Here is a 17,055-nt window from a genome sequence, read left to right on the forward strand (position 1 = left end):
GTGCCCCTGAACTACTGATCACTGCGTGAAGTGTAGTTTATACTGCTCCATCAGCAAGTTTGCACTCACATGCACATGTATTAACAGATAAGTTTTCCTTTTTTACTTCTCTGTTGGTGTGTCAACGTTGTAAAGCAATTCTCCGCCAGGACACCAGGGGGCATAGCACTTTTCTGGGGCATCCTGCCATCATTGCAGGCACGTATCTATTATGGCCCAATTCCAATACTTGCACTTGTGCCCTTTAACTGCGCGTTCCAGTCCAGAGGTGCGAGTGCATATGGTGTCCTTATTCAAGTGCAGAAGTTGACCCTTTTGCACCCTTGATCCGCACTTTACCTAAGTCCGCTTCAATACAAACTTGAGTGAAGGGTATTACCCACAATCCATTGCTGCATGGTAATTTTGAGAAGAAGGCAGAACAATGTCTCAAGCGCCTTTTCTGAAAATCTGCATTTTCAATTAAAAGTAGTTCATTTTAGGACGATTAACAAGATTTATTCAATATATTATCCTCCAAGTGCACTTTGCTAAAGACCGTAAGGTACTGTGCGAGTCTGGGTTTGGACCTATTTACTATTGTGTGTTTACATTGTGTTCGTTAATGTATTTCAGAGCCTTTTAAACACATTTGTCCCTCATTTTCTTCCACCTCTTTATGCAGTCACCACCTCCAAAGCCACATTTCTCATAATTTCCCAAAACAAATAAAAAAGTCTGCTGCACATCTTTGAACTCCCTTCGCCATGGTTAATATTTATATCATCAGACTTTTTCTGTAAGATGTTCTTCAATCTTTTCTTTGTTTATTGTTAAATATCTTTGTCACTTGTTTTTTTTTGAGAGAATGGTGATGCTGTTGACAAACTTAAAGTGAGTGGTATCCTGACCAATCGCAAGCTTGCAGTCTTAGTTGCGTTTGATGGATTGTTAGAAAAATGGGCTCTATTCTGCTCGTCCTTGCAAGCCTGGAGAGTGAATGGCATTGTAAATCTTCACTCCTCTGCAGATGGATAATTGTAAACTAGACATCAGACATGATGTTCTTCACTCTAACTGTGGTCTGCTGGAAAGCTACCTGGAGATCCAAGAAACCAGGCAGGGCAAGAGCAGACCAAGCTGGATGATGTTAAAGGCACTAGAGAAGTCCAAGAAGAGGATCCTGACCTGTTCTTTGTATTTTTGGATATTTCACACATTAAAACTGTTCACTGATGATCCTACCAGACAGGATGGAAACACAGATGTTTAAAAATCAACAAATAGACTAAGTCAGATTTAAATTCTTAAAGTTTGAAATGCATGATTCCAGTTTTTTTTTCTGACATTTGGTGTCATGTAAGAGTAACTAAACTTGATCTTATGGTTGTCTTCAGTCACTTTGACCATAAAACTACCAAAACATGAGCTAAGGCTGAGGCATAATACAAGTAAAAAACAAATAAAGAAACAAAAAATGTAATAAACATCAGTGGGCCAAATAAAGCGAGTCTTTCAGTGGATTGTGTGTAATCAGAGGCTATTATCTTTGCAAATAGCTGTTTCAAATGACTGATGTTTTATTGAACAAAAATAATGATCCATCTGGAAATGAAGAACTGTTGCAGAGCGATACAGGCTATGTATAATGAGTTATTTGAGTTTTTTAGAACAGTGGGTGCTTTTGTGAAGTTTTACGTTTCACACTCCAGTCCAGAAGGGGGCGGTAGTGCATCGTATACTGTTTGCAGACCACCATTAAAAAGAAAGACGAAGAAGATAAACAAAAACAAACTGAGCTGTGGGCATACACGTCGTGAATCCGCCGCAGTTTTACAGGGTCGTCTGTGTCGTTTCTACCTCGGACACCAAACTCCTATTTTATCGAAGAGAAGGTAAACCACGTATTTGCATGCTGTACTAATTTTACGTGTGTTTAAAATGAGATTTCAGCAGCAGGGCTAGCTTATCTATCAGTCTAATGCGGCCCCCTCGTGGCTGTCTTACAGAAGGCAGCATGACGCTGTGTTATATCACCGGGGACCTGTTCTCCTGTCCGCCGGATGAATCCTTGGCGCACTGCATAAGTGAGGACTGCCGTATGGGCGCAGGCATAGCGGTTCTGTTCAGGAAGAGGTTCGGTGGGGTGTCGGAACTAAAGGAGCAGAGTGAGTCCCCGTGATTATTTTAACCCCCCAGCATACTTCTCAGTAGTTCTGAGCAGACGGACTTCAGTGAAGATCCGCGTGACAGCGCCTCATTGAGTCTTCAGATGCGCAATAGCGCCTCCTGCTGATCCGTGACCTCAGATTGAGGTGGTGGTGTAGTGAAACTGCATAAACGGAGGTTTACTTTAGTTCCTGTTCATGCCAGGGAACCAGAAGTGCACAAAAGCTCTCTGCTTACTGGTGAAAGCCTAACGTTCACTAACTCACTCCTTTTCTGAACTGCTTTTCCTCAGCAGGGTCATGAGTGACTTTTTCCAGCAGTAACTGGGGAAAAGTAGGGGACACCCTGGGCAGGTCTCCAGTCCATCATGTGGACACACACAGAGACAAGCAACCAGTCACACATTCACTCACACCTAGGAGCAACTTAGAGTCACCAACCAACCTACATGCATATTTATGATTTGTGGGAGGAAACTCGAGCACCCAGAGAAACTCAAACATGGATGCACAGGACATACTAACTCCACTCCTGCAGCTGCGATTTGAAATTGCAGCCTTCTTGCTGCAAAGCAACATTCAGATGGACTGATGGCACTTGTACTTGGGAGCCTTGCCTCTGTCAGTGAACCCCAGGACAGCTGTAGCTATAATGCAGCCATCAGCGTGTGAATGTGTGTGTGAATCCTATATGTCGATGGTGTGAATGGGTAAATGACTGTAGTGACATCCAACAACAACCGTGTTCTCTCAGAGCACACGGTTTGCATTTTCCAGTACGTTTAATTTTTTTGAGCAGTTTTAGTTAGTGTTGAGCTGATATGTTTCTATGTCACGTGACGTAAGTTACATGTAATATCGTTCCAATCCTAGTTCCATGGAAGTGCTCCCCAAGTGTCTCTCCCCTGTGAGGAAAAAAACAGGAAGGTTTGAGCCAGATCAGTTGCAACTGAGTTCCAGCCAGCTGCGGGCTGCGCCATGGACCTCGTTCGTTCGTTCGTTCATTTTTAAAAATGAATTTCTTTTCCCTTTACCCAAACAGAAAAGCAGCCTGGACAGTGTGCCGTGCTGAAACAGGGCCATCGTTTTCTCTACTACTTGGTACAGAGTTTGTGGTCACTTCAAACTTTTATCCAATGAAAGATCATTGATCTGATGAAGTCACCATTTCCATGTTGTATTTTTCTATTATTTGACTTTTAGATCACAAAGAAAAGAGCCAGCCAGAGACCCACCTACAACTGCCTGAGACAGAGTCTGCAGGACATGAAGTCTCACTGTGTGAAAAACAACGTAACGAGAATATCCATGCCTCGGTAAGTCCCATCGCTCTTTCACATGCATGCACTACAGTCATTTTACCAGCAGGTCTGGCGCTCTCAGGATTGGGTGTGGCCTAGATCGCCTGGAGTGGTCCAAGGTGTCTGCGATCCTGGAAGAGGTGTTCAAAGACTCAAACATCTCCATCACGGTCTACAGCCTCCCTCAGAAAGAAGAGACCGCGGTGATGAATGAAAACATTCACAGATGACCATTGGAAATGTTTGTTTTTGTTCTGTTTACTATTTGTAATTTCCAACACTGCATCTGTTTTTTACAGAAATGTTACGTTTGAGATTTTTATGTGCAAGTAAAATAAAATGAAATCAAAATTCACAAATGTTTGCAAGCAGAGGTTTTCAAATTTAACTATTGAACATTCAAATTTAAAAGATCTTTTTTATGATATTGTAACTTACACCATTTTTAACTGTGTTGATTAGAAAAGTTTCAATCAGAAATTCATTTTTTTATTGTCATTCATTTTGTAATTGTTTAAAATGAGCAGACGAGTCCTTCTGCATTCCCAGCAGGAAGTAGTATTCTTTCAGCAGAGCTGAGTACAGCAACATGATGACCAGGCTCTAAAAGGAAATCTGTCTATAAGGACTCTTTGAAACTCTATAAAAAGCTCATAGTAGATGGACAGATGCAGATCTAATGGACACTTTACATCCTGCATAACGCTAAACTGTGGAAACGATTAAAAAAAAAAGAAATGAACCCTGATCACTCTATGGCACAATAAACCCTTAAAGCGGCTTGTTCTTACATTTATAAATATAATCTATCTGCCACTGAAAGTTGAGAACAGTATTTACCTGTGAGTTTGTTTTTAATGAACAGGTTCATTACTAATGGTTCCCCTCAGGACATTTAGTCCGTTTTATGAACATCGAGCTAAAGTGAAACATGCTGATATCAGAGATGCTTGAGCTGTTGTGTGAGAGAGCACATGGTGGTCTTAAAGATTTGACCCAAACAGCTCTACCTCCATCTATCCTCTAACTTATCCTCATGCTGTTGTCAGGTCCTCCTACTGAGAGCAGAAAGGAACAGGTTTAATTGGATTAAGACAGATTTAGGATTAACATTTCACAAACTGACATTTGAATCTATGACACCTTTAGTCTTCTCCCCTCCCGGTCGGCTCATGGATCCCCGGAACAAAGAAAACAATGAATGCAAGTGAACGGAGCTATAAAATCAATTTTCTAATCCGCTTTGCCTCACGCCCTGAATCACACTTATGCTGTACTTCAGTTTAAATGAAAAGTAATGATGAATGTTTCGACCATGCCTTTCACTTACTTTGATATTTATTAGTTTGTAAAAATTCATAAACTGACTACAGATCAGACGTCGCATAAATGACATCAGCACATATTCTCTTCTCCCCCAGCATAGCTGCTACTTACCAGATTTATAGTGGCTTTCTCCGCTTTTAAGGCTCCTTTTTCCTGGATGAAGGATATGAAGCTTGCTAAACTCACAGCCATTTTTTCTCCTTGTTCTCCGTGTTTGGTGTGATGACTTCAGTTTGGTGAGACGAGCATGCTACTACTTTTTTTCCACACAACACCTAAAGTAACGGTCCAGTCTAGAAGGTGATAAATATATTCATGATGCAGAAACAGATGGTTGTAACTTGGGCTTCCTATGATGTAAATCCACACCTACTTTAAAATTAGATGTTTAATTTTATTTTTTTCCTGTGTCCTGTCTGGCTGTGAAGCAAACAGAATTGATGTCTGAATGCTGGTGACAAGCCTTACAGATTTACTCTCAGGTGGAGCATCAAAGCGTCTGCTTTTAATGTCACGCCTGATACTTAAAACTTTATTGTTATTGTTTTTGAATTCTTTGTAAATAAAAAATGGGACACAACAACAATACCAAGATCAATCTATCACTGCGTCAACTTGATGAATAAATATAAAATCAACATTGTTTAACTGAACAATCAAACGATAATAAATCACAGTGCATTTAGACCCACCATAGCCTTAAGACAAGTGTTGAACGTGCCCAAGTCCATACTCATGAGAGCACCATGTGAGCACCTGTGTGTGTACACGCGCTTGTTTATGTAAGGTTTCTCTATAGGAGCATCCAATAGAGAGTGTGAGGGGCCACAACTCTGCCCCCCAAAGATGCGTAGGAGACGGAGGGAGCTCCAAGTCCCAGAGATCCAGGAGCTGCCCCAGAGCACAGGGACCCCAGGGAGACTGCGACCAGAACAGCCCTTGCCTCCCTCGAGAGGCACAGATGATTGCCCGGGGGGGCCACAACCAGCTGTCGGCAGAGTCCCGGGAGATATCGCCGACAAGCCCACAGGCCCGGGACCCAGCGACCCGGGACCCAGGGGCGACCACCCCCGCCGGGGACCCAGCAGAGCCCAGGGACCCAGACCCCACCAGGCAGCCACCGGGATTGGTCAGGCAGACGCCAAAAATCTTAAACTCCCTGACCCGGGAGCCACGAACACTCAGGCAGACCAAGGCACCGCACTCCACACCAGGTGTGGCAGGGGGAGGGGAGACGAAGATCTATATAATCAAAAGAAGTCCCAGGAGAAGAGAGGAGTCAAAGGCCCCACCTGACATATACAGTCATACACAAACACAGTCACACACTCCCTCCCTCATGCTCACACATGCACATACAACCAAAGACTTACAAAAATGCACGCCGGACACCCACTCATGCTCCCCGTACACACCCTATTCACTCTGGTCCCGGTACTGCTGCACATGGGGTACAACCATTACCGGTTCCCAGAGTTCGACCCTTTCTGCTGGAGTGCTGATGAGCAGGCTCCCCCGCCCAACGCTGAGCACAGCAACCCACCACCCCAGACCCCAACCGGACGGACGGATCTCCCTCCTAGCCTCCAGCCCCAGGAAGCCAAGCGACAACAGAGGTGTGCTAGATGTTTAATTTTAAACATTATTACCATATCCTGTTCAGGCCGAGTGTTGGGGAGCACGGAAAAAATATCACAATAAAACCCACAAGGATTTTTAACTTGACAAATTTCGTTGTCATCTTTAAAAGTTTAGACACCCCAGATTTAAAGCTTGTTTTGACTGATTTTCCTTTTCTTAACTTCCTTCCCATTTTAAATGTTGGTAACAAAATGTAATCAATGTAGTGGTAGAAGACAAGCAAATAAAATGTTTCTGAGTGCTCATCTAAAAGTCAGTGCTAGACTGTTTGTTTTCTCTATAAATATTACTCATTTCAATAAAAATGGGAATCTGAGTACAAGTTACATGTTTGTCTAGTTTAACCAGGACAGATAATTACACACTGTGTATCTTTTCTATTTTGTTTACAAAACTCTGCTTACTTTAAAGGCATTGAACATGATTGGTTCAAAAAGATTTTGAAAAGGAAGTAGAGATAAGTCAGAATACTTGACACTGAGCCAACTGAGTGTTTACATCAGTAATAGCCCTCTGTCCATCCATCCATCCATCCATCCATCCATCCATCCATCCATCCATCCATCCATCCATCCATCCATCCATCAACACTGAACTCCTCCCTTGCTGGAGTCTCATCACACACCTTTGCTACCCAGATAAGCAAGGGTATCTCCTATTTCCATGCTAATGATTTTGATGGAAGCAACAGTCGGTGCTGGTGCATCACAGGTGAACACTCAGCCTCTCAGGCATCAGGAATATTTTAGTTTGTCCAAACTCATTCATCAGATATTTACACAGACGGCTGAACTAACACTGTGAATAGATTTTTCTGTCCTCATCACATCACGTGTGCACCTGTTGTTTGATATGTTATTAATCTGCTCAGGTATTGTGCTCCAGTGCAGCTGGGACACAATGGAACAGATATGAATAAGAAAAAAAAAACTGGAGCAGGGAATCCGACTCCACAAAGTCAATCCCACATCCTTTTCCCTCTGATGGGGGAAGCCTTTTTAACAAACCATGATAAATATAACAACCCCATCCCTGAGAACTCTTGATAAAATCATTTTCAGTGCACATTTTAAAGGTAGTAAAATGTGTAAATCTGGTTCATTGAGAATGAACAGAATCAGTAATTCCTCTCATTCTCCTCTGGGACACCTTCAATAATTCACCAGCTAAAGGCATTAACCACTCTGCAGCTGGCTGCCCATTTTCTATCCAATACATCCAAGCTGGCTGGAAGATCATACTTCTGTATCACTGCAGCCAACCCCCTGCTTTCTTCTGCCTCCTCTTCCTCCTTCTCCCTTCCCCTCCCTCCCCCTCAGACTCTCACTGCAGCAGAGCCACCTTGCTGCGCTGCAGTGAGCACAGGGAAAGCTCCTTTCATTCAAGCTGCTGTCAGATTGCTGCAGCAGGGAGAACAACACATCCAAACCTGCTCTCACCACACCTGATCCCCCCCACCTCCACTCCCACTCTCTTGTCTCTTTGTTCCCATGTTTGTCCCTCCACGGTCCACTCATTTTCCTCAGATGCTCTCCCCATCACCACTCCCACACACCCCATACCCTTTACCTGCTGTCCTCCATCCCTTTTTTATTTGTCTTTGCTCGATGCGTATGCATTTGCAGAGCTCAGCATTCTTCTCCACAGGCACTTTGGAAGAAAAAAAGACACACACACACACAGAGGGAGAGAGAGAGAGAGAGAGAGAGAGAGAGAGAGAGAGAGAGAGAGAGAGAGAGAGAGCTGAGCAGGGGCGGGAGGGTTTCTGGTGCACCACATAACTGGCTGCCTTCCAGTTAAAGGAGAGAGCTTCTGTTATTGAAGAGCTGCTGAGCCAATCAGGATGCAGTGCAGGCAAAGATAGCAGGAAAGAAGCATTGAAGCAAGTAGGCAAGAAGAAAAAAATACACTGCAGTTGTGTGTGTGTTGAGTTTTTATCCCTCCCTCGAGCAGATCTGTATCAATTTGAATACTTCAGTCTTGGAGTGCAAGTGTGTGTGAGTGTGTGTGTGTGTGTGTATGTGACAGAGTTTCAGAGGACCAGAGCGGAGGTGTGTCTTCTCCACTCAGCCAGGCATATTTATTCTGAAACTGGAAGTGAGACAAAGTGAGAGAAGACTGATTATTTCTCTCCTTGTCTAAAAGTGTCTCGGGGTCTGCGGGAAAGGGGGGGAGCTCATAGTCCAGGAGAGCCTTCTGCTAACAAGGTAAGCCACATCCTCCTCTCACAGCATCCACATTCCACTTCCTAACTTGTCTTACGTGGTTTCAAACATTTCAGTGTGTAATGCAGCTATTACAGTTCCTGTTCTTTAATCTTCATCAGTCAAAGAGATTTATGATTTATTCTTTTTGCTTTTTCATCTGGATGAGAAGTGGAGTGAGTGATTGAGGCAGAGAGAAAGGGACGGGGAAGCTCAGTGCGGGACTCCCCGATGCTTCTAGGCAAGTTTCTGTGCACACAGTTCTTTTGTGCTGCAGTATCCCATTATGTCCTCATGCAGAGCAGCCTCAGCATCCAGCTGGGGCTTGGCTGAGCTGCTCCAACCACCCAGAACACCTTGTTTTTTCTTAAATATCCAGATTCAGAATGAGGGAAGTTTAATCTCTTCATATTATAATTCAGAGCACTGATATGATCTCAGTGTGGTTAGGAGACGCCTGCATCCTCCTTGAATTTTACAAAAATTACAAACTAATGGAATAAAATCATTTGCACATTCAGTTTTTTAATCAGAAAATTCAAAATAAAAACGTGATCTGGACTCAAGTTGAAGAAGAACAAATCAGTAAATCTCTTGTTAATCCAGGTTCTATATTTTATATCAGAACCCCACAACTAACTTTCTCTGAGTATTTAGCTTTCCCTGATCCTGTTTGATTTTGTTTCATTTTAAAAGTGTGACCTTCATTATTTGCGAATGAATGTATGATGTTCTCCAGCAGTGGGCACTGTGTTTCCACACTGATCCATGCAGAAAGGAAGAAAATAATGGACTTTTTTTGTGTGAGCACACCGGAAACCGACTTTTGACATGACAAGTGTACAATATGTACTAATGTTTGAACATTACATAATTGTAATGCTGCTATCCTTTACCCTCCAGGAGAAGTCGAAAACCTGACCAGAACACATATTTAAGTTATTTAAGACTTTGAAACTTGCCCAACATCAGAGAGGATTGAAAGCTAAATGGGAGCTGTTTCAGCACCATGGACAGCTCTGCAAAGCTTCCATCTGCTGACAGACCCCCCCGCATTGTTTGGCCAGCTGAAAACTCATACTAGTTTTAAGATAATCATCCAGTCACATGTTTCCAACTTCCTTTTATATTCTAGAATATGTTTAATGAACAAATTATTCATTCTATCAAATATTCTTTAGAACATAGACCAATTACCACCCTTTCAGTCTGAGGTCGTTTAGCCTGAAACTCTCTGTGCTCATGGCGCTTTACCCTTTCTGATTTGTTTGCTCCATCTAGGAGTGTCCCTATTGTTGTTTTGTTCTGTTTTCTATCACAGCAAAGCTGGACACATGAATCTGTGGGACAAAACCAAAGTGCTGTGGACAAATCAGTCAATGTTCTTCTCAAATCTATCACAATGAATCATTTAGGAGGTGTTCAGAAACCCAAATGTTGCATAAAAGTTGTAAAAACCTGTAATGTCTTCAGCTCTGACAGCAGCTGTGATTCAGGATTTTGTTTCAAGCCATGGTTTAGAGCGACCAGGAAAGTATCTCAGCGAGTTGCTACGAGCGTACTGAGAAACTCATGCAGACAACGATGATTACAAATGTAGGATTTTAAACAGGAAACAGAAATAAGACCACTCATTGTTCCAGGAATTAGCCAGAATCGTTCTTAAAGATAAACACAGTAAGAGGTAGAGGTGGTTTAACAGATGAGCTGGATGGTTTGAGCTCAATAAAGCTTCTCAGCACGAACAGACCCACTTGTGTTTAGGCATTTACTCTGGCAACTCCAGGGACAAACAATGCTTGTGACATTTATACATTTCATAAATTAGCTTGTTATGCAGTGGAACTCTTTTTGGAGGAAAGGGAGCAGCTGCTGGGCTTGTCATTGCTCATCTTTTGAGCGTGACACCCTCTGTCCCAGCGTGTGAGTCATGGGCATTTAGTGTGGCCCTGTAATTGATGGTCTGGGCAACATAGCAGCGCAAAGAGGGCTGTCACTACAGTTGGCAACCGTTGTGGAAGTCTCCACACCAGAATGAAAAAGTGGTGAGAAAAGTCAGCAAATTGCCTTGTTTAGGTTGTTCAGAGAAGAGCGGAGGACACTGCAGATGTCCGAGGTGAGCCAAGGTGGCTGACTCATGCCGGAAACTCTCATCATGTGTGTGACTTAAATCTAGCAGCGTATGTAGAGATATGTAAATAAGAACACAAAAGTGGCAGTTACAGACATCTTTTCCAAGTTAGGGATAGACATCAGAAGATGCTTACATCCACCAACAGCAAAGAGACACAACTGATGATTTATAATGACATCCAAACTGAATCACAGAACTGTTAAAAGAGCAGTTAGAGGGAAGATTTGGTTAATTTGATTTTGGATCTAACAACATCACACATAAAAAACTGTCTTTAATTTAGCATTCCATTAGTGAAGGCAAGTTGGCTTTCCAGCTAACGCTTTTAGCAGTTACTTGTAAGCTGATGTAGCAACGCACTATCTGCAAGAGAATGCTACATATATAAACCATTCCATTACCAGCCTTTATCAGTGACCAGTAAACAAACCAGTTACACACACACACACACACACACACACACACACACACACACACACACACACACACACACACACACACACACACACACACACACACACACACACACACACACACACACACACACACACACACACACACACACACACACACACACACACACACACACACGAGTGTTTATTGACACTTTCCTTTGATATTTTAGTGTTAAACATATGAAGGCAGATGAAGGGCAGCATGGATGGACCCATGCAAGCAGGGACAACATAGATTTAGATAATAGTTCAACAATTTCTGTAATAAAAGAAAAAAAACTGTTCACAATCCTTCTGCTGCAAAATTACCAAATTATTTCTCAAGCACAAACTAATGGAGTTTAACAAAAATTGTAATTGTAATTTGGTCGTGCTGCACATCATATGGAAACTGTATCCTCTTTGCTCTGTACATTCAGGCTCCATTACCAATAATTGATTTATTTCAGCATGTTTTTATGGGATGTACCAAACCAGTTAGGGAGGTGGAGCTTTTGGAAACTGAAAACCTAAACTTAAATGTAAAGGTGATAGGTGACTGCAATAACCACTCCTGATATTTAGAACTAGTTACTTTTACCTGATAGGAGTGTTTGAAATCCATTCTTCCACCAATTCTTCCATCCATCCATTTTCGTCCGCTTTTCCGGGGTCGGGTCGCGGGGGCAGCAGCCCATCCAGAGAGACCCAGACTTCCCTCATCCCAGCCACTTGGACCAGCTCCTCCAGAGGAATACCAAGGTGTTCCCTGGCCAACTGAGAGACATATTCCCTCCAGCATGTCCTGGGTCTTCCTTTAGGTCTCGTCCCGGTTGAATGTGCCCAGAAAACCTCACCAGGGAGGCATCCAGGAGGCATCCAAATCAGATGCCTTAGCCACCTAAGCTGGTTCCTCCTCAGCAGGTCTACTCCTAAGCCCCTCCCGGATGACCAAGCTTCTCACCCTATCGGGAGAGCCCAGACACCTTGTGGAGAAAACCCCCTTTAGCTGCTTGTATCCGCGATCTCGTTCTTTTGGTCACTACCTAGAGCTCGTGACCATAGGTGATGGTAGGAATGTAGATCAACTGGTGAATTGAGAGCTTTGCCTTCTTGCTCAGCTCTCTCTTCACCACGACAGATCGGTAAAACGACCGCATCACTGCAGACATAGCACCAATCTGCCTATCTATCTCATGCTCCATCTTTCCCTCACTCGTGAACAAGACCCCAAGATACTTAAGCTTCTACATTTGAGACAGGACGTCATCCATAACCTGAAGAAGGCATTCTACCCTTTTCCGACTCAAGACCATGGTCTCAGATTTAGAGGAGCTGTTTCTCATCCCAGCTGCTTCACACTCGGCTGCGAACCGCTCCAGTGAAAACTGAAGATCACGTTCTGATGAAGCCAACAGGACCACATCATCTGCAAAAAGCAGAGACCCGATCCTAAGGCCACCAAAATGGATGTCCTCAACACCTTGGCTGTGCCTAGAAATCCTGTCCATTAAAGTTATGAACAGAATCTGTGACAAAGGGCAGCCTTGGTGGAGTCCAACCCTCACTGGGAACGAGCCCGACTTACTGCTGGTAATGCGGACCAAGCTCTGACACTGGTCATACAGGGACCTAACAGCTCATGTCAGGGAGCCTGGTACCCCATACTCCCGATAACACCACCACAGGGCCTCCTGAAGGCGCCTTCTCCAAATTCACAAAACACACGTAAACTAGTTGGACTCACATGCACCCTCCAGGACCCCCCTAAGGGTATAGAGCTGGTCGAGTGTTACACGGCCAGGACAAAAACCACATTGCTCTTCCTGAATCTGAAGTTTGACAATCAGACGGACCCTCCTCTCCAGAACCTCTGAGTTAAACTTACCAGGAAGGCTCAGAACAGCGATCCCCCTGTAGCTGGAACACATCCTGCGATCCCCACCAACCCGGTCTGCTAATCCAGTGGAGCTGCCCCCAATGTCCGCGTGATGCTGCAGATCTGCATCAGCCAACACATCCCCACAACATCTACTTTAAAGCTTACATGAAATCTTTTCTCTGTGGCATTTGATTCAAGCAGAGACCCAAATAGAGCTGATAGTTCCATTGCTTTTGTGTAATTTTACTCATTTTATTAATTTATTATGTTATTTTATTTTGTTTACTGTTGTTTTTTAATTAGTTTGGCTGAACTTTTAAACCATTTTGGTGACCTTTTGCTGTTTTTATTCTGCTTTGTAATTTAAGTGACATCCACTGAGAAAATGGCTCATCAGATCTGATATGTGTGAGGTTATAAAGGTACACATGGTTGGGTTGTTAGGCACATTTATGGTTTTAATAAAAATGTTTCCTTCGCAAATCAATAAGCGAGATTTCCATTAGAGAGTGGTTATTCATTCATTCAGAAAACCGAGGAGCCATTCTGAGAGATCTCACTCACTGACAGTGCCAGTGGCGCATTACACACTAAACAGACTAGAGACACAGATGTTTAGTGAAACTCCAGATGTTTCAAACAGCCCATTGTGTAGAAAAAAAAAGAACAAACCAACCAACCAAAAAACAAATCTACCACACAGACCTTTGGGGTGTGGTCTCATAAATCTTCCCGGTCTTTTTCAAATCTGGACATGACGCTTCTGAATCCAGGAACATCTAGAATGTGTTCATGTGTGTCAAGGATTTTTACCAACAACCCAGCGCCTGCAACCAGAGAAAAGTAAACAAATGACAGACAAGTATCCAGATTGCAATGAGGAGGCAGAAGCTACAAGGCTACTGCCCCAAGCTCCTGAATTCTCAGTTTATTTATAACATGAGATAAGAAAATGTGTGTGAATGTCTGTGTGAGTGTGTGTGTGTGAATAAATGAGCATGCATTTAGGCATAGAGAAATACATATTACATTCAGGTGATTGAATCAATGATCAAGAAATAATAATTATAAAATTTCCATAACAATTTGAAAGTGGAGTGGGCAGGTGGAAACGGTGAAGAGCCTCATTTTAGGGAATGTGCAGGAAAATGGATTTAAACACAGACTGGGAGGAAAAGCAAAGCGACTGCGCAAGACATGTGATTCAGGCAGGGCCAGAGAGGGTTAGCAGAGAGACAGAGTGAGAGGCTGAGCTTGCATGGAAGGAGAGTGGGTGTGCACAGCAGAGCTACGAGCACTGCAGTACATTGCGGTGCCCAGCCCCCGCTGCGTTCTCTGCTCACCATCCGGCACCATGCGCTGAAGAGACCCCTGCAGCAGCTGAGCCGTTCCACACAGAGAGCCAGCCGCCTGCTGATGAGCAGCAACCTTTCAGACGTTTTCCCACCCTCCTTCGTGCCGTCCGGTCATCGGGTGATGCACTTATTTCAGAGGAGTGACGGGAATACGGTGGGCAGCCAAACCTGTGCCCGTCGAAGCACCGTCATGCACAGGAAGGGAGTAGTCAGATGATGCTCTCCTCTGGATTATATAAGTGAGCTCTGCATTCCCAAATACCCACCTCCACTGCTCCCTTCACAGAGCTGCTGCTCTGTTTGCTTTTGTTCCGAAGGTGGCATTTTTGCAAACATAGACACTTCTTGAACTTTGTGAAAAGCCAGCAACAGAGAAGCAAACATAAAGAAATGCAATGGGACACAAAAATGATGATGATGATGATCATGCAGAGTTTTTTCATGTCTAAGTCAGCGAGTGTACAGTAAACAACTCACGTGCATCCTCATGTTTACGTTTAGTGGGATTAATTAAACAGCTCTCAGCCAGGAGAGTAGTATTGTCACACACCAGCACGTGCGCACAGATGTGAAGTCAATTGTCGTCACGTGAACAGCCCAAGGAAACAGAAGAAGAAGAAGAAGAAGAAGAAGCTTGTTTCTGCTTCCATTGACAGTTGCCATGCTTCCGCCCACCGCCTGCCTGGGGGTTGGTTAGCCAAAGCATGACAGCCTGCCCCCGCCTTACATACACACACACGCATATGCACCCACACTGCTGGATGTTCTCTGGTTTTCCTTCACTTTGCTGACGTGACTGATTCAGAATGTACGTACCGTTTTGTGGAGCAGTTCAATCAATTACACCTCACCAGATCGGTGTTAGGTGTGTTTCGCCTCACCACTTCACCCTGCACGTGTTTCTGAAAAACCCAGAAATCTGCAGCATGGTTTGGAGCTGACAAGGCAAACACATTTCAGCAGCTAAATGCAAACTAATGCAATTTGGTTTATCTTCATCAAATAAATCTGATGTTCAGTGGGGCTTTCCACATGAGCAATCATTTGATTTGATTTTAAAAAGTAATCAAATGTTTAAATGTGCTAAATCTGCTGAAGGAAGAAAGATTTGCTTCAGTGCAGTTCAGAAAAAAGCTGATTTATTTAGAAATGAGTCAAACATAGAGCTGTTTTTGAACGTGACCAGTGAAAAATGCAGAGAAATGTTGGCGTTTTATTTGTGTGTGGTTGTGTGTGTGTGTGTGTGTGTGTGTGTGTGAGATGGAGACAGAGTAGGAGAAAGCAATGGAGTATTGTAGTGTGGGTGAGCTGCAGCAAGGATTCAGAGTGCTGCATTGAGCTGCATAATTAATGTTGGGTGGGAGGAGCTAGAGGCGGAGATAAAATGCTATAAAGAACAAGCTGTGATAACTGCCAGAGCAGATAGATGCCTTTTTAAAAATACGATGGTGATCTCTAGGAGGCAGAGCGAGACCAGCATATATTCTGTATTCAGAAGTAAAACCACCAACAAGGCCCACAGAGTGGTTCGGTCCAGCTTCATGCACCCGTCCCATCTGCTCCCTTGGCCCTCAAAGCCAACCCCTCCCCTCCATTCTGCCTACTTCAGCCAAATGGCTGCTCTGCTCTGTTAATCATCCAGTTTGTATCAAAACACCTTCCTGTATGAGACATCTGATCTAATTCTTGTCTGATCTATCAAAATGGGACTATGAAGGAGGTGGGGGTGCATTAATCTGCAGGATGGAGTTATATTTAGTCAGCTTCTTTACAAATGCTGAGGCTGTATTTTAGGACATGGTTAGATGCTGCTGTCTGCACTTGAAGCAAAAACCTGCTGCCAGGTCATGTTTTGTTCTAGTTTTAATGTTAAATCCCTTCAACAGCCAGTTTATTAATGCTTCCAGCTACAACTCTTAGGGATTTGAGTGCATGTGTCACTGGGCTCTTAATTAGGCACAGATGTTTAATTGCTTTTTAACACATATAAACTAATCAGGCAATCACAGCATAGATGTGGAGAAGAGGACCTGCTAATACAAGCATCAGAACACAGACGTACGGCTTTTTGTGACTTCGGATGGCGTGTGTCATGGATTTTATCAAAATGTTTATCAATAACCCATTTCCTATAGTGAAGAGAGAAAGAGACAATGAGCAGACAAGTCAAACAGTTATAACTGTGGCTTAATGCACGAGGCAAAATGCTCTGAACATCTGTCCACAGAGTTTATTTATAGAGAGATGGGAGTGAGAGAGAGAGAGAGCGATTGTGTGTGTGCGTGTGTGTGTGTGTGTATGGGAAGTCAAGAATGTGTGTGTGTGTGTGTGTGTGTGTGTGTATGGGAAGTCAAGAATGTGTGTGTGTGTGTGTGTGTGTGTGTGTGGGGGAGTCAAGAATGTGTGTGTATGTGTGTGTGTGTGTGTGGGAAGTCAAGAATGTGTGTGTGTGTGTGTGTGAGTGGCTTGTGTGTGTGTGGGAAGTCAAGAATGTGTGTGTGTGTGTGTGTGTGTGTGTGTGTGTGTGGGAAGTCAAGAATGTGTGTGTGTGTGTGTGTGTGTGTGTGTGTGTGTGTGTGAGTGGCTTGTGTGTGTGTGTGTGTGGGAAGTCAAGAATATGTGTGTGTGTGT

At 43.6% G+C, this 17,055-nt stretch overlaps 2 protein-coding genes across 5 annotated transcripts in view; both read left to right on the plus strand.

Moving 5' to 3' along the window:
- The first annotated feature begins 1,456 nt into the window (after positions 1–1,456).
- LOC107391263 (ADP-ribose glycohydrolase OARD1) lies at positions 1,457–6,667 on the plus strand. Of its 2 annotated transcripts, none has more exons than XM_070545016.1 (5): positions 1,457–1,874; positions 1,989–2,147; positions 3,190–3,248; positions 3,351–3,463; positions 5,574–6,667. In XM_070545016.1, the coding sequence occupies exons 2-5, from the start codon at positions 1,997–1,999 to the stop codon at positions 5,584–5,586; spliced, it is 336 nt and encodes a 111-aa protein (XP_070401117.1). In that variant the 5' UTR covers positions 1,457–1,874; positions 1,989–1,996; the 3' UTR covers positions 5,587–6,667. The 2 variants fall into 2 exon arrangements, with proteins under 2 accessions (XP_070401117.1, XP_015823954.1); XM_015968468.3 differs by lacking the exon at positions 5,574–6,667 and adding an exon at positions 3,531–5,362.
- A 954-nt stretch (positions 6,668–7,621) lies between these two features.
- The window catches only part of LOC107391261 (synaptotagmin-2), an 85,830-nt gene continuing 76,396 nt past the window's right edge, over positions 7,622–17,055 (plus strand). Inside the window, exons 1-2 of one of the 3 annotated variants that reach the window (XM_015968465.3) lie at positions 7,622–8,466; positions 8,561–8,622. The gene's annotated coding sequence lies outside the window, so the exon portion shown is untranslated. The remainder of the gene's footprint in view (positions 8,467–8,560; positions 8,623–17,055) is intronic. The other 2 variants (XM_015968467.3, XM_015968463.3) reach the window with 2 other exon arrangements.

Source organism: Nothobranchius furzeri, chromosome 15 (assembly GCF_043380555.1).
Source record: "Nothobranchius furzeri strain GRZ-AD chromosome 15, NfurGRZ-RIMD1, whole genome shotgun sequence".
In the NCBI taxonomy this organism is placed as follows: Eukaryota; Metazoa; Chordata; class Actinopteri; order Cyprinodontiformes; family Nothobranchiidae; genus Nothobranchius; species Nothobranchius furzeri.

Bases quoted from the DNA above. Each gene is read 5' to 3' on its own strand.
- LOC107391263 (XM_015968468.3), top strand. From the start codon at position 1,997: ATGACGCTGTGTTATATCACCGGGGACCTGTTCTCCTGTCCGCCGGAT. The intron at 2,148-3,189 runs GTGAGTCCCCGT...TTACCCAAACAG, and splicing joins GTCGGAACTAAAGGAGCAGA to AAAAGCAGCCTGGACAGTGT. The intron at 3,249-3,350 runs GTACAGAGTTTG...TTTGACTTTTAG, and splicing joins ATCGTTTTCTCTACTACTTG to ATCACAAAGAAAAGAGCCAG.